At 38.0% G+C, this 25,890-nt stretch overlaps 1 protein-coding gene and 1 pseudogene across 1 annotated transcript; both read left to right on the top strand.

Moving 5' to 3' along the window:
• The first annotated feature begins 2,229 nt into the window (after window positions 1-2,229).
• On the top strand, window positions 2,230-3,395 carry LOC100984714 (GTP-binding nuclear protein Ran-like; annotated as a pseudogene).
• A 16,712-nt stretch (window positions 3,396-20,107) lies between these two features.
• LOC100984360 (mortality factor 4-like protein 1) lies at window positions 20,108-21,799 on the top strand. Its single transcript, XM_003823423.5, has one exon. The coding sequence runs from the start codon at window positions 20,154-20,156 to the stop codon at window positions 21,123-21,125; it is 972 nt and encodes a 323-aa protein (XP_003823471.2). The 5' UTR covers window positions 20,108-20,153; the 3' UTR covers window positions 21,126-21,799.
• The last annotated feature ends 4,091 nt before the right edge of the window (window positions 21,800-25,890 follow it).

The following is a 25,890-nucleotide window of genomic DNA, read 5'->3' as shown; positions in this document are numbered from 1 at the left end:
AAAAAAGCAGGAAAATATGAACAATAATGAGAAAAAGTAAGCAATCAAAATTGACACAGAAATTATATAGATTATAGAATTAATGAAAATGGATGTTTATACAATTATTATAACTATATTTCATATGTTCAAACAATAAGAAGTAAAATTGAACATGTTAAGCAGAATTATGAAAAATAAAAACATAACACAAATCTAAACATCTAGAAATAAAAAATTAGAATGTTCAAGAAGAAAAATATGAGATTTTTGCCATGAGATTAATGCCAGATTATTCATTGCAGAAGAAAATATTAGTTAATTTAAAGACAATGGAAATTATCCCAAATAAAACACAATGTCTAAAAAAGATTTAACAGAGTCATCAGTGAGCTAAGTGACAAATTCGACTTGTCTAATATGCATGTAATTAGAGTTCTTAAAGAAAAAAAAGGTCAAGGTAATATTTGAAAAGATAATGGCCAAAATATTTTCAATTTAATGAAGTACAAAAGTCCACATATCCGAGATGCTCAATGAACTGTAAGCACACACACACAAAAATAAATAAATAAAAAGAAACCAAGTCACAACATGATCGAACTGCTTAAAATTATGATGATAGAGAGAAAAACATCTTAAAAGTAGCCATAAGGAAAAAAACATTACATACACAGGAACATCTGTTGTCCTGAGTGGGGTAGGGAGGGACAAACATTAGGATGGCATTAGATTTTCATCAGAAACAATGTAATGTAGATGACAGTAGAGAAATATAAAGTACTGAAAAAAAACAAATGATTATTTTATTTTATTTTATTATTATTATACTTTAAGTTTTAGGGTACATGTGCACAATGTGCAGGTTAGGTACACATGTATACTTGTGCCATCTTTTACACAGCAAAAATATTTTTCAAAAACAAACTACTCTTTGAAGCATACAAAAATTGAAATAATTCATCACTAACAGAGCTTAAATACAAGAAAGGACATAAAAAGTCCTTCAGCCAGAAGAAAAATAACAGATGGAAATAATAATCTGTGCTCAAATTAAAAGCACCAAAAATGGTAACTACATGTTTTTAAAATGATTTTTATTACTAATTAAGTATCTTTAAAAGATATGTGACTATATGAAGCAAAAATAATAATATTTTGGGGGGTTTATGACATATGTAGAAATAAAATGTATGACAACAGTGGTGCAAAGGCTTGGAGGAGAAAATGGAAGTATACTGTGGTAATATTTTTATAAAAATATGAAGCAGTATATTACCAGAAGGTAGAGTGTAAAAAGTTAAAGATATTTTCTATAAACACCAAAACTATCACTAAAATTACACAGCAAAGCATTATAACTAATAAGCCAACAATGAATATAAACTGGAAGTATAAAGTAGTCAATTATTTAAAAATGGGAAAAGATAAGAAATAGAAAATAGAAAAAAAGAGAAAAAGATAATAGACAAAGAATAGAGAGAAAAAAATAGCAAGAGAGTAAATTTAGACTCATCATATCAAATATCACATTAAATGTAAATGGTCTAAACACCACAGTGAAAGGCAGAGATTCTCAGATTGAATTTAAGAAATAAAAGGCAAGACCCAACTCTATATGCTGCTACAGAAGAAAAAAAAGTTTTAACATAAAACACAAATTAACTAAAAGTAAATGAATGGAAAAAGATATACCACGCTAACCCTATGAAAAGAAAGATGAAATGGCTATATTAAAATAGGATAAAATAGATTTCAGAACATAGATTATTATTGAGAATGAAAAGGTCATTTCATATGATAAAGAGGCAGAGCATCAAAACACATGAAACAAAAGCTGATCAAAGTACAACAAAAAAGAGGCAAATTCAGAATTATAGTCAGATATTTCAAAAATCCTTGTTCAGTTGTTAATAAAACCAGTAAACAGAAAATCAGTAAGAATATGAGTTGAACACCATCAATCAACTTGACCTAATTGATATTTATAGAATAATCCATCCCACAATACTAAACTGTAATATATATTCTTCCCAAGTGCACATGAAACATTTTCCAAAACATACCATTTTCTGGGTCACAAAATATGCCTCCATAAATTTAAAAGGATTCAAACCATGCAAAGTATGTACTATGAGCACAATAAATTAGATAAATCAAAAACAGAAAAAAATCTAGAAAATCCTCAAGTATATTGAAACTAAACAATGTTCTTTTAAATGATCCATGAGTAAAAGAAACGAAATAGAAAATTTCTAATTATGTGGGACTGAATGAAAGAGAAAATACACATTCTAAATTTTGTGAGATGCAGTTAAAACAATATTTGGAGGTAAATCCATAACACTGAACATCCATATTAGAACAGTGGAAAGGTCTCAAATCAATGACCTCAACTTGTACCTTAAGAAAGTAGAAACAGGAGCTGGGCACAGTGGCTCGCACTTGTAATCCCGGTACTCAGAAGGCTGAGGTTGGATGATTGCTTGAGGTCAGGAGTTTGAGACCAGTGTGGGCAATGGAGAGAGATCCTGTCTCTACAAAGAAAAAAAAAATCTTAGCCAGGCATGGTGGCACGTGCCTACTGTATCAGCTACTTGGGAGGCTAAGGCAGGAAGATTGCTTGAGCCCAGGAGTTCAAGGCAGCAGTGAGCCATATCACACCACTGCACTTCAGCCTGGGTGACACAGTGAGACCCAATTAAAAAAAAAAAAAAAGGAATAAGAGCTCAGGTGGAAGGGTGCGGAGATGCTTCTGGAAAGAACGCCGGGATGACTAGACAGGGAGAACCCCAGGTCCAGTTCAAACTTGTATTGGTTGGTGATGGTGGTATTGGGAAAATGACCTTCGTGAAACGTCATTTGACTGGTGAATTTGAGAAGTGTATAGCCACCTTAGGTGTTGAGGTTCATCCCCTAGTGTTCCACACCAACAGAGGATCTATTAAGTTCAATGTATGGGACACAGCCAGCCGGGAGAAATTCGGTGGACTGAGAGATGGCTATTATATCCAAGCCCAGTGTGCCATTATAATGTCTGATGTAACATCAAGAGTTACTTACATGTGCCTATCTGGCATAGAGATCAGGTGAGAGCGTGTGAAAACATCTCCATCGTGTTGTGTGGCAACAAAGTGGATATTAAGAAGAGGAAAGGGAAGGCAAAATCCATTGTCTTCCACCAAAAGAACAATCTTCAGTACTACGACATTTCTGCCAAAAGTAACTACAACTTTGAAAAGCCCTTCCACTGGCTTGCTAGGTAGCCCATTGGAGACCCTAACTTGGAATTTGTTGCCATGTCTGCTCTCTCCCCACCGGAGGTTGTCATGGACCCAGCTTTGGCAGCACAGTAGGAGCATGACTTAGAGGTTGCTCAGACAACTGCTCTCCCGGATTAGGATAATGACCTGTAAGAATGAAGCTGGAGCCCAGTGTCAGAAGTCTTAGTTTTATAGGCAGTTGTCCTGTGATGTCAGCAGTGCAGCGTGCGTGCCACCTCATTGTTATCTAGCTAAGCGGAACATGTGCTTCATCTGTGGGATGCTGAAGGAGATGAGTGGGCTTCGGAGTGAATGTGGCAGTTTAAAAAAATACCTTCATTGTTTGGACCTGCATATTTAGCTGTTTTGGAATGCAGTTGATTCCTAGAGTTTCAAATATAAGACTGCTACATTCGGCCAGGTGCGGTGGCTCACGCCTGTAATCCCAGCACTTTGGGAGGCTGAGGCAGGCTGATCACGAGGTCAGAAGATCGAGACCATCCTGGTCAACATAGTGAAACTCTGTCTCTACTAAAAATACAAAAATTAGCCAGGGGTGGTGGTGCGGGCCTGTAATCCCAGCTACTCAAGAGGCTGAGGCAGGAGAATCACTTGAACCAGGGAGTCGGAGGTTGCAGTGAGTGGAGATCACACCACAGCACTCCAGCCTGGCAACAGAGCGAGACTCCATCCCCCCGTCCAAAAAAAAAGACTGCTACAGTCACATCACAATATTCAGTGGTGAAATCTTGTTTGTTACTGTCATTCCCATTCCTTTATCAAAATAAAGTTACATTTAAAATATCTTTAAAAAAGGGAATAAGAAAATAGAAAAGAAACTAGAAGCCAAAGAACAAATTAAAACCAAAGTAGAAGAAAACTTATGAAAAAATCAGAGTAGATATTAATAAAATATATAAAGTCAATGAAAAATTAATGAAACCCAATGCTACTTCTTTAAGAAGATCAATAAAATTGCTAAAGCTGCAGCCAAGCCAATCAGAGGAAAAAAGAGAGAAGACACAAATTACCCATTGTCAGAAATAATAAAGGTAACAACACTACATATTTTACATATATTTTTTAAAATAAGAAAATATTATAATGAACATTATGCCAATAAATTTGACAATTTAGAAGAAATAGGTAAATTTCTTGAAAGACACAAACTACTAATTTCATCCAAGTATAAATAGATAATCTAAATAGCCTATTAAATTAATTAAATTTGTAATTTAACCACCCCCCCCAAACAAACAAAAAAAAAAACAAAAAACAAAACAAAACAAAACAAAAAACACCTCCAGGCCCATATGACTTTGCTGGAGAATTCTACCAAACATTTAAGGAACAAATGATGCCAATTCTACAAAAACTCTTACAGAAAATTGAAGAAGATGAAATATTTTCTACCTTCTTTCATGAGGCCAGAAGCTTTGGGAATATGAAAAAGAGACAGACATTACATATAAGAAGATGACACAACATGGCTGAATAGGATCCATTTACAAAAAGCAAGATTGTTTTAACATTCAAAAATTAATCAATGTAATTCACCATATTAACAGCCTAAAAAGAAAAATCATATGATCATCTCAACAAATGCAGGAAGAGCATTTGACAAAATTCAGCGTTTCTGCTAAAAACTCTTAGCACAGCAAGGGTAGAAGAGAACTTCCTCAATCTGATAGATAGCATCTATTTAAAAAACTTAAAGCTAATATCATATTTAATGGAGAATGACTGATTGCTTTTTCCTTACGAACAGGAAAAAGGCAATGATGCCTTTTCTCACCATGTTCATACAATATTGGACTGGAAAGTTCTGACTAGTTCAATAAGACAAGAAAAAGAAATAAAAGGCATCTAAACTAGAAAGAAGAAAGAAACTGCCTTTGTTTCCTGGCAAAATCATCCTCTATGTAAAAAATTGCTTGAAAATTACCAAAGAAATAACTACAGTTGCTAATAAGTGACTTTAGCAAGATTAATCAGTTTTATTTAGGTATTCTAGAAATGATTAGAAATTAAAATTTTTTAAACAATACAATTTACAATATGCAAAAAAAAGAATTTTCATCCATACCTCATACAAAACACAAAAATTAACTCAAAATGGATTACAGTCCTAACTGTAAAACTGAAAACCATAAAACTTCTAGAAAAAAAAATTTATAGTCTTGGGTTAGGGAAAGATGTCTTAGTTATGACAGCAAAAACACAATACATAAAAGAAGAAATTGATAAATTACACTTCATCAAAATTAAGAGCTTCCACTCTTCAAAAAAAATTTCTAAGAGAAAGAAAAGACAAGCTACAGGTTGGAAGAAAATGTGTGCAAATTGTATATATGATAAAGAACTTATATCTATATAAAGAACTCTCAAAATTCAATAATGAGAAACCAAACAACCCAATAAAAAAAAAGGGAGGAGGCAAAAGATTTTACCAGAAACTTCTCCAAAGAAGACATACAGAAGGTAAATAAACATAGGAAAATGTTCTTGAAATCATTAGTCATTAGGGCAATGCAAATTAAAAGCACAATGAGATACCACTATGTAGGCTACCACACACCTGTAAGAATGCCTAAAATTATTACCACTGGCCACGTGTTATCAAAGATAACATGGAACTGTCATACAATTATAGTGGGTATAAAAAATGGTACAACCACTTTGGGAAACTGGCAATTTTTTTAAAAGACAAAACTTTTTTATGATATGATCCACTTATTTCAACACATGATCCAGCCATTCTACTTATAAATATTTACCCAAGAGAAATACAGGTATATACCTCATATATAAATATTAATAGCAGATTGATTTGTAATAGTCAGAAATTATAAACAACATATATGTCCACCAATACCTCAATGGATTTTTTAAGTTGTTATGGACTGAATGTTTGTGTCTGCCTAAAATGCATACATTAAAGCTCTAGTCCCCAGTGTGATGGTATTTAGAGATGGAACCTTTGAGAGGTAATTAGAGTTAGATTAGGTCATGTGAGTGGGGCCCTCATAATGTGATGGGTGGCCTTATAAAAAGAGGAAACTCTCTGTGTGCATGCACAGAGGAAAGGCCATATGAAGATATAGTGAGAAGGCAACTGCAAGCCAGGAAGAGAGACCTCATCAGAAATTGAATCATCTGATACCTTGATCTTGGACTTCCCAGCCTCCAAACTGTGAAAAATAAATTTCTGTTGGTTAAACCACCTAGTCTATTGGCATTTTGTTGTGGCAGCCCAAGCCAACTAATACATTCATACAATAGAATGTTAGAGGTCGGGTGCGGTGGCTCACGCCTGTAATCCCAGCACTTTGGGAGGCCGAGGTGGGTGGATCACAAGGTCAGGCGATCAAGATCATCCTGGCTAACACAGTGAAACCCCTTCTCTACTAAAAATACAAAAAAAAAAATTAGCTGGGCATGGTGGCGGCGCCTGTAGTCCCAGCTACTCTGGAGGCTGAGGCAGGAGAATGGCATGAACCCAGGAGGCGGAGCTTGCAGTGAGCCGAGATTGCACCACTGCACTCCAGCCTGGGTGAGAGAGCAAGACTCTGTCTCAAAAAAAAAAAAAAAGAATGTTAGTCAGCTGTAAAAAGTATGAACTGCTGATACATACAACAAGAAGGATGAATCTGAAAGAAAAATTACACTGAATGAAAGAAGTCAGAAAAAAGACTTTACATATATGATTTCATATGTATAGAATCTTAGGAAATGCAAACTAACCTCATAGTTACAAAAAGAAGATCAGTAAATGATTGCTTGGGAATGAGAGAGACAGGAAGGAACAAGAGATAGTGACCTCAAAGGGTCACAGCAAAAATTTGGGGGTCATGAATATATTATCTTGATTGTAATAATGGTTTCACAGGTATATACCTATGCCAAAACAAATCAAGTTGTTCATGTTAAACATATGCAGTCTATTTTATGTCAATTACACCACAATACAGCTTTTAAAAAGAAGAATAATCAGCAAAATTCTGATAGAGACTGATGAGCAGATACATCTTGCCAGACATTACAGAAAGCTAAAAATATTTTTATCTGATATAACATGTTCCAGGATTGATAGATCTGTGGACTAGAACTAAAACTTTCTAAATGGAATTGCATACATTTGAGGTTTTAGGGTAAAATAAAGGTAAAATTCCATATCAATGGGAAGAAGTTGGATTATAAAATAAGTTGTAAAGCTAGTAGCATTTTCTTTTTTAAAAAAAGAAGTGATCTCTATCTTACTATTTACTAAAAAGTAAATTCAAGCGCATAAAAAATTAAATAGGAAAAGCGAAGCCATGAAAATACTAGGAGAAAATTACAGTTTTAAAAATAATATTGAGAAGTGTCTGTTCATATCCTTCGCCCACTTTTTGATGGGGTTGTTTGTTTTTTTCTTGTAAATTTGTTTGAGTTCATTGTAGATTCTGGATATTAGTCCTTTGTCAGATGAGTAGGTTGCGAAAATTTTCTCCCATTTTGTAGGTTGCCTGTTCACTCTGATGGTAGTTTCTTTTGCTGTGCAGAGCTCTTTAGTTTAATTAGATCCCATTTGTCAATTTTGGCTTTTGTTGCCATTGCTTTTGGTGTTCTAGACATGAAGTCCTTGCCCTTGCTTATGTCCTGAATGGTAATGCCTAGGTTTTCTTCTAGGGTTTTTATGGTTTTAGGTCTAACGTTTAAGTCTTTAATCCATCTTGAATTAACTTTTGTATAAGGTGTAAGGAAGGGGTCCAGTTTCAGCTTTCTACTTATGGCTAGCCAGTTTTCCCAGCACCATTTATTAAATAGGGAATCCTTTCCCCATTGCTTGTTTTTGTCAGGTTTGTCAAAGATCAGATAGTTGTAGATATGCGGCATTAATTCTGAGGGCTCTGTTCTGTTCCATTGATCTATATCTCTGTTTTGGTACCAGTACCATGCTGTTTTGGTTACTGTAGCCTTGTAGTATAGTTTGAAGTCAGGAAGACACTTATGCAGCCAAAAAACACATGAAAAAATGCTCACCATCACTGGCCATCAGAGAAATGAAAATCAAAACCACAATGAGATACCATCTCACACCATTTAGAATGGCAATCATTAAAAAATCAGGAAACAACAGGTGCTGGAGAGGATGTGGAGAAATAGGAACACTTTTACACTGTTGGTGGGACTGTAAACTAGTTCAACCATTGTGGAAGTCAGTGTGGCGATTCCTCAGGGATCTAGAACTAGAAACCCCATTTGACCCAGCCATCCCATTACTGGGTATATACCCAAAGGATTATAAATCATGCTGCTATAAAGACACATGCACACATATGTTTATTGTGGCACTATTCACAATAGCAAAGACTTGGAACCAACCCACATGTCCAACAATGATAGAGTGGATTAAGAAAATGTGGCACATATACACCATGGAATACTATGCAGCCATAAAAAATGATGAGTTCATGTCCTTTGTAGGGACATGGATGAAATCGGAAATCATCGTTCTCAGCAAACTATCACAAGGACAAAAAACCAAACACCGCATGTTCTCACTCATAGGTGGAATTGAACAATGAGAACACATGGACACAGGAAGGGGAACATCACACTCTGGGGACTGTTGTGGGGTGGGGGGAGGGGGGAGGGATAGCATTAGGAGATATACCTAATGCTAAATGACAAGTTAATGGGTGCAGCACACCAGCACGGCACATGTATACATATGTAACTAACCTGCACATTGTGCACATGTACCCTAAAACTTAAAGTATAATAATAAAAAAAAGAAAATAATAATAATAATAATAATATTGAAAGGGATTTAAGACAGCTGACTAGAGGCATCTGGTACTCACAAGGTGCTATCCTGAAGGCCCAGCCCCTACCAGAATGCATCCCACCTAGGAGCCCAGTAACTCCTACACCTCCATATCTCCAAAGCCCCATTGACATCCACTGATCATACCCAGGTACCATTGCTGGCTGCTCTCACCAGGACCAAAGACAGAGCCACTGGCAGTGACCACACCACAGCCAATAGCAGAGCCATCATACATTTAAAAGTGCCCTGAGGAAAGTTACCCTGCATATAGCCACCATTTATTGCTGAAGCATGTGCTCCCCAGCCATCTGTTTGTGGCTGCTGCCACTAAAAGCAACCCCATCTTCACCAGCAGCAGGTGCCACCTTCACAACAGACCCACTGCCACACTCATCTGAAGATGTATTGAACCCCATCTTCACAACACAGCCACTGCCACCCCCCTCCTGAAGATTCCACCAGGGGCCTGGGAATCACCCCATCCTTGCCTACCACAGCCAGCTACCACAGACACCACCAAGGAGTGTGAGAACAGACCCACCTGCCCCAACTCTATACTCCTTCGCAGTGCCCAAGCACATGCCCAGTGGCCTAAGGATGAGCCCAACCAACCTGCCACTACCACCACAGCTGGCATTCATCCACCAAAGCCACCTGCAGGCCCAGAAACTAACCTGCCCAGGCCGTCACAGCCACCACCAACACCAGCACAGACCACATGGAAGCCAGAGGGTACTCCCACCACTGCTACTGCCATTGTCCATGTCATGCCCACTACCCAAGGGCTCAAGGACCTTCCCACTTGCCTGATTAACATTGCCACTGCCTCCACACCTGAGTAAGCTGCCCAGAGGTCCAAAAATCACCCACCTGGACCTGCTAACATCAGTGCCCATGACACTGCTGAGGGGCCCAATGATAGGCACACTCAGCCTGCCACTGTGACCAATGGGTCCTGAGAACTGGACCATGTGATGTCTCCATCCCCAGCAAAACTTTAAACATGGCCTCCACTAAAAATTGCAACCTAATCCACTGAGAAAATCAGAGACATTACTGATGTGTTTATAGCTGAAGAAACCATATGGGGACTATACTAGTGTATACACACATGGAATCAAAGCGAAAGTGCCCTACATAAACAGAACCATAGATACGTCTTTAGAAAATAGTCTTTCCCTACAAAATCAAAGTCAAAAACTTGGAAGAGATGACTATTACACCAGATGTGCATATATCAACATAAGGACACAAAAAATATGGAAAAGCAAGAAAATATAAACACCTCCACAAGAACACAATAATTCTCCAGCAACAGATTTCAATTAAGAAATTTATGAATTTCTTCCAGAAATTCCTGGAAAAAGAATTTAAAATAATATTGAAGCTCAGTGAGATACAAAAGAACTAAGAAAAACAATAAACGAAGTCAGAAAAACAATTCAGGGTATGAATGAGAAACTTAGCAAATAGATCAATATCATTAAAAAGTATCAAACAGAAATTCTGGAACTGAAGAATTCATTGAATGAAATACAAAATACACTTGAAAGCTTCAACAATAGACTAGATTAAGCAGAAGAAAAAACTTCACAACTTGAAAACTGGTTTTCTGAAATAACCCAGTCAGACAAAAAAATAAAGAAAAGAGAATTCTAAAGAACAAACAAAGCCTACATCACATATGGAGCACCACAAAGTGACCAAATATTCAAATTCTCAGTGTCCCAGAAAGGGAACAGAAAATGAAGGGAATAGAAACCTATATAAAAAATAGTAGCTGAAAACTTCCTAAGTCTAGCAAGAGATACAGACATCCAAATGCAAGAAGCTCAAATATTTCCAAACAGATACAATTTCAAAATGTCTTCTTATTCACAGCACATTATCATCAAACTGTCAAAAGTCAAAGACAAAAAATGAAATTATAAAAACAGGAAAAGTGACTAGTCACTTATAAAGGAAGCCCCATCAGATGAACACTAGATTTCTTAACAGAAACCTTACAGGTCAGGAGAGAATGCAACAATACATTCAAAGAGCTGAAGGAAAAAAGACTGCCAGCCAAGGATACACCACCCAGAAAAGTTATCATTCATAAATAAAGGAGAAATAAAGTCTTTCCCAGAAAAGCAAAAGCAGAGGGAATTCATCACCACTAGACCAGCCATACAAGAAATGCTTAAGGGAATCATACACATAGTAGTGAAAGGATGGTATCTACCATCATGAAAATACCAAAATTATATAACCCACTGGTAGAGCAAGCACACAAATGAGGAATAGAAGACTCAAGTGCTATCCCTACAAAAAACCACAATAATAAACAATAAAAGAGGAAGAAAGAAATAAAGGATATTCAAAATAATCAGAAATCAATTAATAACATTACAAGAATCAGCACTCACATATTAATAAGCTTGAATGTAAACCTTAAACTTTCCACTTAAAAGATATAAACTGGTTCAATGGATTTTAAAAAGCAAGACTCAACTATATGCTGTCTATAAAAAACTTACTTCACCTATAAAGACACATATGCACTGAAAATAGAGGGATAGAAAAAGATATTTCATACAAGTAGAAACCAAAAATTAGCAAGAGAAGCTATATTTATATCAGATAAAACATACTTTAAGTCAAAAATAGTAAAAAGAGATGAGAGGTCATTATATAATGATACAGGGATCCGTTCAGCAAAATGATATAACAGTTCTAAACATGCACCCAACACCAGAGCATCCAGATATATAAAGCAAATATTAAATATAAGGGAGAGATAGATTCCAATACAATAATTGTTGGTGACATAAACGCCCCACTCTCAACATTAGATAAATTATCTAGACAGAAAATAAACAAAGAAACATTATATTTAAACTGCACATTGGACCAAATGGACCTAACAGACATTTCATCCAAAAGCTACAGAATATACATTCTTTTCATAAGTACATGGAATATTCTCCAGAACAGACCATATGCTAGGACACAAAACAAGTCTCAAAAGAATCTTAAAAATTGAAATTATATCAAGTATCTTCTCAGAACAAAATAGAATAAACCTAGAAACCAATAACAACAGAACTTTGGAAAGTGTTTAAATACATAAAAACTAAACAATATGCTCCTGAACTACCACTGGGTCAAGGAAGAAATTAAGGGGAAAAATAAAAAAATTTCTTGAAACAGTGAAAACCTAAATACAACATACTAAAACCTATGGGATACAACAAAAGCAGGGTTAAGAGAGGTTTATAGCAATAAATGCCTACAGCAAAAAAGTAGAAAGATTTCAAATAAATAATCTACCAGTGCACCTCAAGAAACTAAAAAGGCAAGAATAAACCAAGCCCAAAATTAACAGAAAAGAAATAATAAAGATCAGAGCAGAACTAAACAAAATTGAGGTTTAACATTACGAAGGATCGATGAAACAAAAAGTTGGTTTTCTGAAAAGATAAGCAAAATTGATAAACTACTAGGTAGATTAACCAAGGGAAAAAAAGACACAAGTAAAATCAGAAATGAAAAAAGAGACATTACAATGGATACCACAGCAATACAAAAGATCGTCAGAGATTATTAAGAACAACTATACACTACAACATTGGAAAACTTAGAGAAAATAGGTAAATTCCTAGACACATACAACCTACCAAGATTGAATCAGGAAGAAATTTTAAAAACCTGAACAGACCAATAACAAATAATGAGATTTAATTAATAATAAAAAGTCTCCCAACAAATAAAAGTCCAGAACTGGATGTCTTCACTGCCAAATTCCACCAAACATACAAAGAATTAGCACCAATTCTCCTTAAACTATTCCAGAAAATTAGAGAAGGGAATTCTTCCTAACTCATTCTATGAGGCCAGCATTAACCTGATAGCAAAAAAAGGACACAGAAAAGAAAGAAAGAAAGAAAGAAAACTACAGGCCAATATCCTCGGTAACTATAAATACAAAAATCCTCAACAAAATGCTAGTAAACCATATCCAACAGCCTATGAAAAAGATAATATACCATGATCAAGTGGGATGGTTCAACCTGTGCAAATCAATAAATGTGACTTATCACATTAACAGAAAAACCATTATGATCATCTCAATACATAAAGAAAAAGCATTTGATAAAATTCAACATCCCTTAGTGATAAAATCTCAACAAACCTGGCCTAGAAGGAACATACCTCAACATAATAAAGGCCATATATGATAAGCCCACAGCTAACATCATATCGAATGGAGAAAAGTTAACAGCCTTTCCTTTAAGAACTGGAACAAGACAAAGATTTCCACTTCCACCACTCCTGTTCAACATAATAGTAGAAGTCCTAGCCAGAGAAATCAGGCAAGAGAAAGAAATAAAAGGTATCTAAATTGCAAAAGAGCAAGGCAAGGTGCTCCTTTTTGCAGATGACATAATCTTATATCTAAATCAATTTAAAGACTCCACCAAAAAAATAAACTCTTAGATCTGATCAATGAATTCACGAAAGTTGAAGAACACAAAATCAACATAGAAAAATCAGTAGTGTTTCTATAAATCAATAATGAACCAGCCAAGGAAAAAATCAATAACGTAATCCTATTAATGGTAACTGCAAATTAATTAATTAATTAATTAAAATATCTAGGAGTAAATTTAACCAAGGAGGTAAAACACTTCTACAAGGAAAACTATAAAACTCTGATCAAATAAATTGAAGATGACACAAACAAATAGAAAAACCTTTCATGCTCATGGATTGGAAGAATTAACATCATTGAAATGACCATACTACCCAAAGCGATCTACAGATTTGATGCAATCCCTATCAAAATACCAATGTCATTTTTCACTGAAATAGAAAAAAAAATCTTAAAATTCACATGGAACCAAAAAAGAGCATGAATAGCCAAAGCAATGCTAAGCAAAAGAACAAAGCTGGAGGCATCACACAACCCAACCTTAAAACATATTATAGAGGTTGTGAGCAAGATGGCCAAATAGGAACAGCTCCACTCTGCAGCTCCCAACAAGATCAATGCAGAAGGTGAGTGACTTCTGCATTTCCGACTGAGGTAACCAGCTCATCTCATAGGGACTGGTTAGACACTGGGTGCAGCCCACAGAGGGCAAGTGGAAGCAGGGTGGAGTGCCATGTCCCCTGGGAAGTGCAAGGGGTCAGGGAACTCCCTCCCCTAGCCAAAAGAAGCCCTGAGGGACTCTGCCATGAGGAACAGTGCATTCCAGCCCAGATACTACCCTTTTCCCATGGTCTTCACAATCCACAGACCAGCAGATTCCCTCAGGTGCCTACACCACCAGGGACCTAGGTTTCAAGCACAAAACTGGGCAGCCATTTGGGCAGATGCCGAGCTAGCTGCAGGAGATTTTTTTTTTTTCAAACCTCAGTGGTGCCTGGAATGCCAGGGAGACAGAACCATTCACTCCCCTGGAAAGGGGGCTGAAGCTAGGGAGCCAAGTGGTCTAGCTCAGTGGCTCCTGCCCCAATGGAGCCAAGCAAGCTAAGATCCACTGGCTTGAAATTCTCACTGCCAGCACAGCAGTCTGAAGTCAATCTGGGATGCTCGAACTTGGTGGTGGGAGGGACATTTGCCATTACTGAGACTGGAGTAGGCAGTTTTTCCATCATGGTGTAAACAAAGCCACCAGGAAGTTGGGACAGAGTGGAGCCCACCGCGGCACCTCAAAGCCACTTTAGGCAGACTGCCTCTCTAGATTCCTCCTCTGTCAGCAGGACATCTCTGAAAGAAGGGCAGCAGCCCCAATAAAACTCCCATCTCCCCGGGACAGAGCAGCTGGGGGAAGGGGCGGCTATGGGCACAGATTAAGTAGACTTAAATGTTCCTGCCTGCTGGCTCTGAAGAGAGCAGTGGACCTCCCAGCACAATGCTTGAGCTCTGCCAAGGGACAGCTGCCCCCTCAAGTGGGTCCCTGACCTCCGTGCCTCCTGATGGGGAGACACCTCCCAGCAGGGGTCGACAGACACCTCACACAGGAGAGCTCCAGCTGGCATCTGGTGGGTGCTCCTCTGGGACGAAGCTTCTAGAGGAAGGAACAAGCAGCAATCTTTGCTGTTCTGCAGCCTCTGCTGGTGATACCCAGGCAAACAGGGTCTGGAGTGGAACTCCAGCAAACTCCAGCAGACCTGCAGCAGAGGGGCCTGACTGCTAGAAAGAAAAGTAACAAACAGAAAGGAATAGCATCAATATCAACAAAAAGGATGTCCACACAGAAACCCATCCAAAGGTCACCAACACCAAAGAACAAAAGTAGATAAATCCACAAAGATAAGGAAAAAACAGTGCAAAAAGGCTGAAAATTCCAAAAATCAGAATGCTTCCTCTCCAAAGTTTAACAACTCCTTGCCAGCAAGGGAACAAAACTGGATGGAGAATGAGTAGGATGAATTCACAAAAGTAGACTTCAGAAGGTGAGAAATAACAAACTCCTCTGAGCTAAAGGAGCATGTTCTAACCCAATGTAAGGAAGCTAAGAACCTTGAGAAAACATTAGAGGAATTGCTAACTAGGATAACCAGTTTAAGGAAGAACATAAATGACCTGATGGAGCTGAAAAACACAGCACAAGAATTTTGTGAAGCATACACAAGTACCAACACCTGAATTGATCAAGCAGAAGAAAGGATATCAGAGATTGAAGATCAACTTAATAAAACAAAGTACAAACACAAGATTAGAGACAAAGGGATGAAAAGGAATGAACAAATCCTCCAAGAAATATGGGACTATGTGAAAAGACCAAAACTACATTTGATTCCTGTACCTGAAACTGATGGGGAGAATGGAACCAAGGTGGAAAACACTTCAGGATATTATCCAGGAGAACATCTCCAACCTAGCAAGACAGGCCAACATTCAAATTCAGGAAATATAGAGAACACCACAAAGATACTCCTCAAGAAGATTAACCCCAAGACACATAATCGTCAGATTCTCCAAGGTTGAAGTTAAGGAAAAAATCTTAAGGAAAGCCAGAGAGAAAGGTCAGGTTACCCACAAAGGGAAGCCCATCAGACTAACAGCGGATCTCTCTGCAGAAACCCTACAAGCCGAAGAGAGTGAAGGCCAATATTCAACATTCTTAAAGAAAAGAATTTTCAACCCAGAATTTCCTATCCAGCCAAACTAAGCTTCATAAGCAAAGGAGAAATAAAATCCTTAAGAGACAAACAAATGCTGAGAGATTTTTGTGACCACCCAGCCTGCATTACAAGAGCTCCTGAAGTAAGCACTAAATATGGAAAGGAAAAACCGGTACCAGCCACTGCAGACATACCAAATTGTAAAGACTGTCAACACTATGAAGAAACTGCATCAACTAATGGGCAAAATAACCAGCTAACATCATAATGACAGGATCAAATTTAAACATAACAGTATTAACTTTAAATGTAAAAGGGATAAAGACTCCAATTAAAAGACACAGACTGGAAATTGGATAAAGATTTAAGACCCATCGGTGTGCTGTATTCAGGAGATGCATCCCATGTGCAAAGACACATAGACTCAAAATAAGGGGATGGAGGAAGATCTACCAAGCAAATGGAAAGCAAAAAAAAAGCAGGGGTTGCAATCCTAGTCTCTGATAAAACAGACTTTAAACCAACAAAGATCAAAAAAGACGAAGAAGGGCATTACATAATGGTAAAAAGATCAATGCAACAAGAAAAGCTAATGATCCTAAATATATATGAACCCAATATAGGAACACACAGATTCATAAAGCAAGTTCTTAGAGACCTACGAAGAGACTTAGACTCCCACACAATAATAGTGGGAGACTTTAACACCCCACTGTCAATATTAGATCAATGAGACAGAAAATTAACAAGGATATTCAGGACTTGAACACAGCTCTGCAACAAGAAGACCTAACAGACATCTACAGAATGCTCCACCCCAAATCAACAGAGCATACATTCTTCTCAGCACCGTGTAGCACTTATTCTAAAACTGACCACATAATTGGAAGTAAAACAATTCTCAGCAAGTGCAAAAGAATGGAAATTATAACAAACAGTTTCTCAGACCACAGTGAAATCAAACTAGAACTCAGGATTAAGAAACTCACTCAAAACTGCACAACTACATGGAAACTGAACAACCTTCTCTTGAATGACTACTGGGTAAATAATGAAATGAAGGCAGAAATAAAGATTCATTGGTTCTTTGAGACCAATGATAACAAAGACACAACATACCAGGATCTCTGGGACACAGCTAAAGCAGTGATTAGAGGGAAATTCATAGCACTAAATGCCCACAGGAGAAACCAGGAAAGATCTAAAATCGACACCCTAACATCACAACTAAAAGAAGTGATGTCCTTCTCTAGAAAGAGAGAAGAACAAACAAATTCAAAAGAAAGAGAAGAAAGAGCAAACAAATTCAAAAGCTAGCAGAAGACAAGAAGTAACTAAGATCAGAGCAGAACCGAAGGAGACGGAGACACAAAAAACCCTTCAAAAAGTCAATGAATCCAGGTGCTGGCTTTTTGAAAGGATAAATAAAATAGATAGACCACTAGCCAGACTAATAAAGAAGAAAAGAGAGAAGAATCAAATAGACAGACAAAAAAATTACCAAGGGGATCTTCATTCCAAGATGGCAGAATAGGATCAGCTCCAGTCTGCAGCTCGCAGTGTGATTGACGCAGAAGATGGGTGATTTCTGCATTTCCAACTGAGGTACCTGGTTCATCTCATTGGGATTCATTGGACAGTGGGTGCAGCCCACGGAGGGTGAGCCAAAGCAGGGCAGGGTGTTGCCTCACCCACGAAGTGCAAGGGGTCAAGGGATTTCACTTTCCTAGCCAAGTGAAGCCATGACAGACTGTACCTGGAAAAACGGGACACTCTCGCTCAAATACTGCACTTTTCCCAAGGTCTTAGCAACCATCAGGCAAGGAGATTCTCTCCCATCCCTGGCTCGGCAGGTCCCACACCCACAGAGCCTTGCTCACTGCTAGCACAGCAGTCTGAAATTGAACTGTGAAGCAGCAGCCAGGCTGCGGGAGGGGTGTCCGCCATTGCTGAGGCTTGAGTAGGTAAACAAAGCTGCCAGGAAGCTCAAACTGGGCGGAGCCCACCACAGCTCAGCAAGGCTTACTGTCTCTATAGACTCCACCTCTGTGGGCAGGGCATAGCCAACAAAAGGCAGCAGACAACTTGTGCAGGCCTAAACGTCCATGTCTGACATCTCAGAAGAGAGAAGTGGTTCTCCCAGCATGGTGTTTGAGCTCTGGAACAGACAGACTGCCTCCTCAAGTGGGTCCCTGACTCCTGTGTAGCCTAACTGGGAGACACCTCCCAGTAGGGGCTGATCAATGCCTAATATATGAGGGTGCCTCTCTGGGACAAAGCTTCAGAAGGATTAGGCAGCAATATTTGCCGTTCTGCAATATTAGCTGTTCTGCAGCCTCTGCTGGTGATACCCAGGCAAACAGGGTCTGGAGTGAACCTCCAGCAAACTCCAATGGACCTGCAGCTGAGGGACCTGACTGTTAGAAGGAAAACTAACAAACAGAAAGGAATAGCATCAACATCAACAAAAAGGACATCTACACCAAAACCCCATCTGTAGGTCACCAACATCAAAGATCAAAGTTAGATAAAACCACAAAGATGGTGTGAAACCAGAGAAGAAAAGCTGAAAATTCTAAAAACCAGAGTCCCTCTTCTCCTTTAAAGGAAAACAGCTCATTGCCAGCAAAGGAACAAAGCTGGCTGGAGAATGACTTTGACAAGTTCACAGAAGTAGGCTTCAGAAGGTCAGTAATAACAAACTTCTCCGAGCTAAAGGAACATGTTCGAACCCATCACGAGGAAGCTAAAAACCTTGAAAAAAGGTTAGCCAAATGGCAAACTAGAATAAACAGTGTAGAGAAGACCTTAAATGACCTGATGGAGCTGAAAACCATGGCACGAGAACTTTGTGATGCATGCACAAGCTTCAATAGCTGGTTTGATCAAGTGGAAGAAAGGGTATCAGTGATTGAAGATCAAATTAATGAAATAAAGTTAGAAAACAAGTTTAGAGAAAAAAGAGTAAAAAGAAATGAACAAAGCCTCCAAGAAATATGGGACTATGTGAAAAGACCAAATCCACACTTGATTGGTGTACCTAAAAGTGATGGGGAGAATGGAACCAAGTTGGAAAAACTCTTCAGGATATTATCCAGGAGAATTTCCCCAACCTAGCAAGGCAGGCCAACATTCAAATTCAGGAAATATAGAGAACACCACAAAGATACTCCTCAAGAAGAGCAACCCCAAGACACATAATTGTCAGATTCACCAAGGTTGAAATTAAGAAAAAAATGTTAAGGGAAGTCAGAGAGAAAGGTCAGGTTACCTACAAAGGGAAGCCCATTAGACTAACAGCAGATCTCTCGGCAGGAACCCTACAAGCCAGAAGAGAGTGGGGACCAATATTCAACATTCTTAAAGAAAAGAATTTTCAACCCTGAATTTTATATCCAGCCATACTAAGCTTCATAAGTGAAGGAGAAATAAAATCCTTAACAGACAAGCAAATGCTGAGAGATTTTGTCACCACCAGGCCTGCCCTAAAAGAGCTCCTGCAGGCAGCACTAAACCTGGAAAGAAACAACCAGTACCAGCCACTGCAAAAAAGCATGCCAAATTGTAAAGACCATCAACGCTAGCAAGAAACTACATCAATTAATGGGAAAAATAACCAGCTAAAATCCTAATGACAAGATCAAATTCACACATCATATTAACCTTAAATCAAATGGGCTAAATGCCGTAGTTAAAAGACACAGACTGGCAAATTGGTTAAAGAGTCAAGACCATCAGTGTGCTGTATTCAGGAGACCCATCTCACGTGCAGAGACACACATAGGCTCAAAATAAAGGGATGGAGGAAGATCTACCAAGCAAATGGAAAACAAAAAAAAGCAGGGGTTGCAATCCTAGTCTCTGATAAAACAGACTTTAAACCAACAAAGATCAAAAGAAACAAAGAACGCCATTACATAATGGTAAAGGGATCAATTCAACAAGAAGTGCTGAAGGAGGAGGCGGCGAATCACTTATAAATGGTGCCGAAGCAGGACCCGAAGCCTAAATTCCAGGAGGGTGAGCGAGTGCTGTGCTTTCATGGGCCTCTGCTTTATGATGCAAAGTGTGTAAAGCTTGCCATAAAGGACAAACAAGTGAAATACTTTATACATTACAGTGGTTGGAATAAAAATTGGGATGAGTGGGTTCCGGAGAGCAGAGTACTCAAATATGTGGACACCAATTTGCAGAAACAGCGAGAACTTCAAAAAGCCAATCAGGAGCAGTATGCAGAGGGGAAGATGAGATGGGCTGCCCCAGGAAAGAAGACATCTGGTCTGCAACAGAAAAATATTGAAGTGAAAACAAAAAAGAACAAACAGAAAACACCTGGAAATGGAGATGGTGGCAGTACCAGTGAGACCCCCCAGCCTCCTCAGAAGAAAAGGGCCCAGGTAGATCCTACTGTTGAAAATGAGGAAACATTCATGAACAGAGTTGAAGTTAAAATAAAGATTCCTGAAGAGCTAAAACCATGGCTTGTTGATGACTGGGACTTAATTACCAGGCAAAAACAGCTCTTTTATCTTCCTGCTGATAAGAATGTGGATTCCATTCTTGAGGATTATGCAAATTACAAGAAATCTCATGGAAACACAGATAATAAGGAGTATGCAGTTAATGAAGTTGTGGCAGGGATAAAAGAATACTTCAACCTAATGTTGGGCACCCAGCTACTCTACAAATTTGAGAGACCACAGTATGCCGAAATTCTTGCAGATTGTCCCGATGCACCCATGTCCCAGGTGTACGGAGTGCCACATCTCCTGAGATTATCTGTACAAATTGGAGCAATGTTGGCCTATACACCTCTGGATGAGAAGAGCCTTGCTTTATTACTCAATTATCTTCACGATTTCCTAAAGTACCTGGCAAAGAATTCTGCAACTTTGTTTAGTGCCAGCGATTATGAAGTGGCTCTTCCTGAGTACCACTGGAAAGCTGTGTGAGAGGCACTCTCACTCACTTATGTTTGGATCTCCATAAACACATTTTTGTTCTTAGTCTATCTCTTGTACAAACGATGTGCTTTGAAGATGTTAGTGTATAACAATTGATGTTTGTTTTCTGTTTGATTTTAAACAGAGAAAATAAAAGGGGTAATAGCTCCTTTTCTCTTTTTTTTTTTTCATTTCAAAGTTGCTGCCAGTGTTTTCAATGATGGACAACACAGGGATATGCTATAGAGTGTTTTATTGCCTAATTGACAAAGCTGCTTTTGAATGCTGGTGGTTCTATTCCTTTGACACTATGCATTTTTATAATACGTGTTAATGCTACATGACAAAATGCTCTGATTCCTAGTGCCAAAGGTTCAATTCAGTGTATATAACTGAACACACTCATCCATTTGTGCTCCTTTTTTTTTTTTTAATGGTGCTTAAAGAGCCCATCTTTTGCAAGTCATCCATGTTGTTACTTAGGCATTTTATCTTGGCTCAAATTGTTGAAGAATGGCTTGTTTCACAGTTTTTGTATTTGTGTCTAATGCACGTTTTAACATGATAGATGCAATGCATTGTGTAGCTACTTTTCTGGAAAAGTCAATCTTTTAGGAATTGTTTTTCAGATCTTCATTAAATTTTTTCCTTAAATTTCAAAAAAAAAAAAAAAACAAGAAGAGCTAACTATCCTAAATATATATGCACCCAATACAGGAGCACCCAGATTCATAAAGCAAGTCCTTAGAGACCTACAAAGAGACTTAGACTCCCACACAATAATAATGGGAGACTTTAACATCCCACTGTCAATATTACACAGATCAATGAGACAGAAGGTTAACAAGGATATCCAGGACTTGAACTCAGCTCTGCACCAAGCAGACCTAATAGACATCTACAGAACTCTCCACCCCAAATCAACAGAATATACATTCTTCTCAGCACCACATCGCACTTATTCTAAAATTGAGCACATAATTGGAAGTGATGCACTCCTCACCAAATGTAAAAGAACAGAAATCACAACAAACTGGAAAAACATTCCATGCTCATGGATAGGAATAATCAATATCATGAGAATGGCCATACTGCCCAAGATAATTTGTAGATTCAATGCCATCCCCATCAAGCTACCAATGACTTTCTTCACAGAACTGGAAAAAACAACTTTAAAGTTTATATGGAAGCAAAAAAGAGCCTACATTGCCAAGACAATCCTAAGCAAAAAGTATAAAGCTGGAGGCATCACGTTACCTGACTTCAAACTATACTACAAGCCTACAGTAACCAAAACAGCATGGTACTTTTACCAAAACATATATAGAGACCAATGGAACAGAACAGAGGCCTCAGAAATAACACCACACATCTACAACCATCTGATCTTTGACAAACCTGACAAAAACAAGCAATGGGGAAATGATCCCCTATTTAATAAATGGTGCTGGGAAAACTGGCTAGCCATATGTAGAAAGCTAAAACTCGATCCCTTCCTTACACCTTATACAAAAATTAATTCAAGATGTATTAAAGATGTAAATGTTAGACCTAAAACCATAAAATCCCTAGAAGAAAGCCTAGGCAATACCACTCAGGATATAGGCATAGGCAAGGACTTCATGACTAAAACACCAAAAGCAATGGCAACAAAAGCCAAAATAGACAAATGGGATCTAATTAAACTGAAGAGCTTCTGCATGGCAAAAGAAATTACCATCAGAGTGAACAGGCAGCCTACAGAATTTGGGAAACTTTGCAATCTGCCCATCTGACAAAGGGCTAATATCCAGAATCCACAAAGAACTTAAACAAATTTACAAGAAAAAAACAAACAACCCCATCAAAAAGTGGACAAAGGATATGAACAGACACTTCTCAAAAGAAGACATTTATGCAGCCAGCAGACACATGAAAAAATGCTCATCATGACTGGTCACCGGAGAAATGCAAATCAAAACCACAATGAGATAGCATTTCACGCCAGTTAGAATGGCGATCATTAAAAAGTCAGGAAACAACACATGCTGGAGAGGATGTGGAGAAATAGGAACAGTTTTACACTGTTGATAGGAGTGTAAATTAGTTCAACCATTGTGGAAGACAGTGTTGCGATTCCTCAAGGACCTAGAACCAGAAATACCACTTGACCCAGAAATCCCATTACTGGGTATACATCCAAAGGATTATAAATCATGCTACTATAAAGACACATGCACACATATGTTTATTGCGGCACTACTCACAATAGCAAAGACTTGGAACCAACCCAAATGTCCATCAATGATAGACTGGATTAAGAAAATGTGGCACATATACACGATGGAATACTATGCAGCCATAAAAAAGGGATGAGTTCATGTCCTTTGCAGGGACATGGATGAAGCTGGAAACCGTCATTCTCAGCAAACTATCAGAAGGACAGAAAACCAAAGACCGCGTATTCTCACTCATAGGTGAGAACTGAACAATAAGAACACTTGGAAACAGGGAGGGGAACATGACACACCAGGGCCTGTCAGGGGGCAGGGGGCTGGAAGAGGGATGGCATTAGGAGAAATACCTAATGTAATTAAGTTGATTGGTGCAGCAAACCAACATGACACATGTATACCTATGTATCAAACCTGCATGTTGTGCACATGTACCCTAGAACTTAAAGTATAATTTTAAAAAATGACAAAGGGGATATCACCGCTGATCCCACAGAAATACAAACTACCATCAGAGAATACTATAAACACCTCTGCCCAAATAAACTAGATATTCTAGAAGAAATGGATAAATTCCTGGACATATACACCATCTCAAGACTAAACCAGGAAGAAATCAAATCCCTGAATTGACCAATAACAAGTTCTGAAATTGAGGCAGTAATTAATAGCCTACCAACCGAAAAAAGCCCAGGACCAGATGGATTCACAGCCATATTCCACCACAGATACAAAGAGAAACTGGTAACATTCCTTATGAAACTATTCCAAATAATAGAAAAAGAGGGACTGCTCTCTAACTCATCTTATGAGGCCAGCATCATCCTGATACCAAAACCTGGCAGACACAAAACAAAAAAAGAAAATTTCAGTCTCATATCCCTGATTAACATCGATGCAAAAATTCTCAATAAAATACTGGCAAATGGAATCCAGCAGCACATCAAAAAGTTTACCCACCAGGATCAAGTCTGCTTCATCTCTGGGATGCAAGGCTGGTTCAACATATGCAAATCAATAAACATAATCCATCACATAAACAGAACCAACGACAAAAACCACATGATTATCTCAATACATGCAGAAAAGGCCTTTGATAAAATTCAACACCCCTTCATGCTAATAATTCACAATAAACTAGGTATTGATGGAACATATATCAAAATAGTAAGAGCCATTTATGACAAACCCACAGCCAATATCATACTGAATGGGCAAAAGCTGAAAGCATTCACTCTGAAAACTGGCACAAGACAAACATGCCCTCTCTCACCACTCCTATTCAACATAGCATTGGAAGTTCTGGCCAGGACAATCAGGCAAGAGAAAGAAATAAAGGGTATTCAAATAGGAAGAGAGGAAGTCAAATCGTCATTGTTTGCAGATGACATGATTGTATATTTAGAAAACCCCATCGTATCAACCCCAAATGTCCTTAAGCTGATAAGCAACTTCAGCAAAGTCTCAGGATATAAAATCAATGTGCAAAATCACAAGCATTCCTATACAGCAATAATAGACAGAGAGCCAAATCATGAGTGAACTCCCATTCACAATTGCTACAAAGAGAATAAAATACCTAGGAATACAACTTACAAGGGATGTGAAGGACCTCTTCAAGGAGAATTACAAACCACTTCTCAAGGAAATAAGAGCTGACATGAACAAATGGAAAAACATTCCATGCTCATGTATAGGAAGAATCAATATTGTGAAAATGGCCATATTGACCAAAGTAACTTATAGATTTAATGCTAATCTCCATCCAAGCTACCACTGACTTTCTTCACAGAATTAGAAAAAAAACTACTTTAAATTTCATATGGAACCAAAAAAGAGCCCATATAGAAAAGACAATCCTAAGCAAAAAGAATAAAGCTGAAGGAATCACACTAACTGACTTCAAACTATACAACAAGGCTACAGTAACCAAAACAGCATGGTACTGGTACCAAAACAGAGATATAGACCAATGGAACAGAACAGAGGCCTCAGACATAATACCACACATCTACAACCATCTGATCTTTGACAAACCTGACACACACAAGCAATGGGGAAAGGATTTCCTATTTAATAAATGGTGCTGGGAAAACTGGCTAGCCATATGCAGAAAACTAAAACTGGACCCCTTCCTTACACCTTATACAAAAATTAACTCAAGATGGATTAAAGATTTAAACATAAGACCTAAAACCATACAAACCCTAGAAGAAAACATAGGCTATACAATTCAGGACATAGGCATGGGCAAAGACTTCATGATTAAAACACCAAAAGCAACGACAACAAAAGCCAAAATAGACAAATGAGAGCTCATTAAACTAAAGAGCTTCTGCAGAGCAAAAGAAACTATCATCAGAGAGAACAGACAACCTACAGAATGGGAGAAAATTTTTGCAATCTTTCCATCTGACAAAGGGCTAATATCCAGAATCTACAAAGAACTTAAACAAATTTACAGGAAAAAAACAACCCCATCAAAAAGTGGACAAAGGATATGAACAGACACTTCTCAAAAGAAGACATTTATGCGGCCAACAAATATATGAAAAAAAGCT

This window comes from Pan paniscus, chromosome 3 (assembly GCF_029289425.2).
Source record: "Pan paniscus chromosome 3, NHGRI_mPanPan1-v2.0_pri, whole genome shotgun sequence".
NCBI lineage: Eukaryota > Metazoa > Chordata > Mammalia > Primates > Hominidae > Pan > Pan paniscus.
Note: the sequence above shows the minus strand (reverse complement) of the source record. Positions and strands in the feature narration are given on the sequence as shown.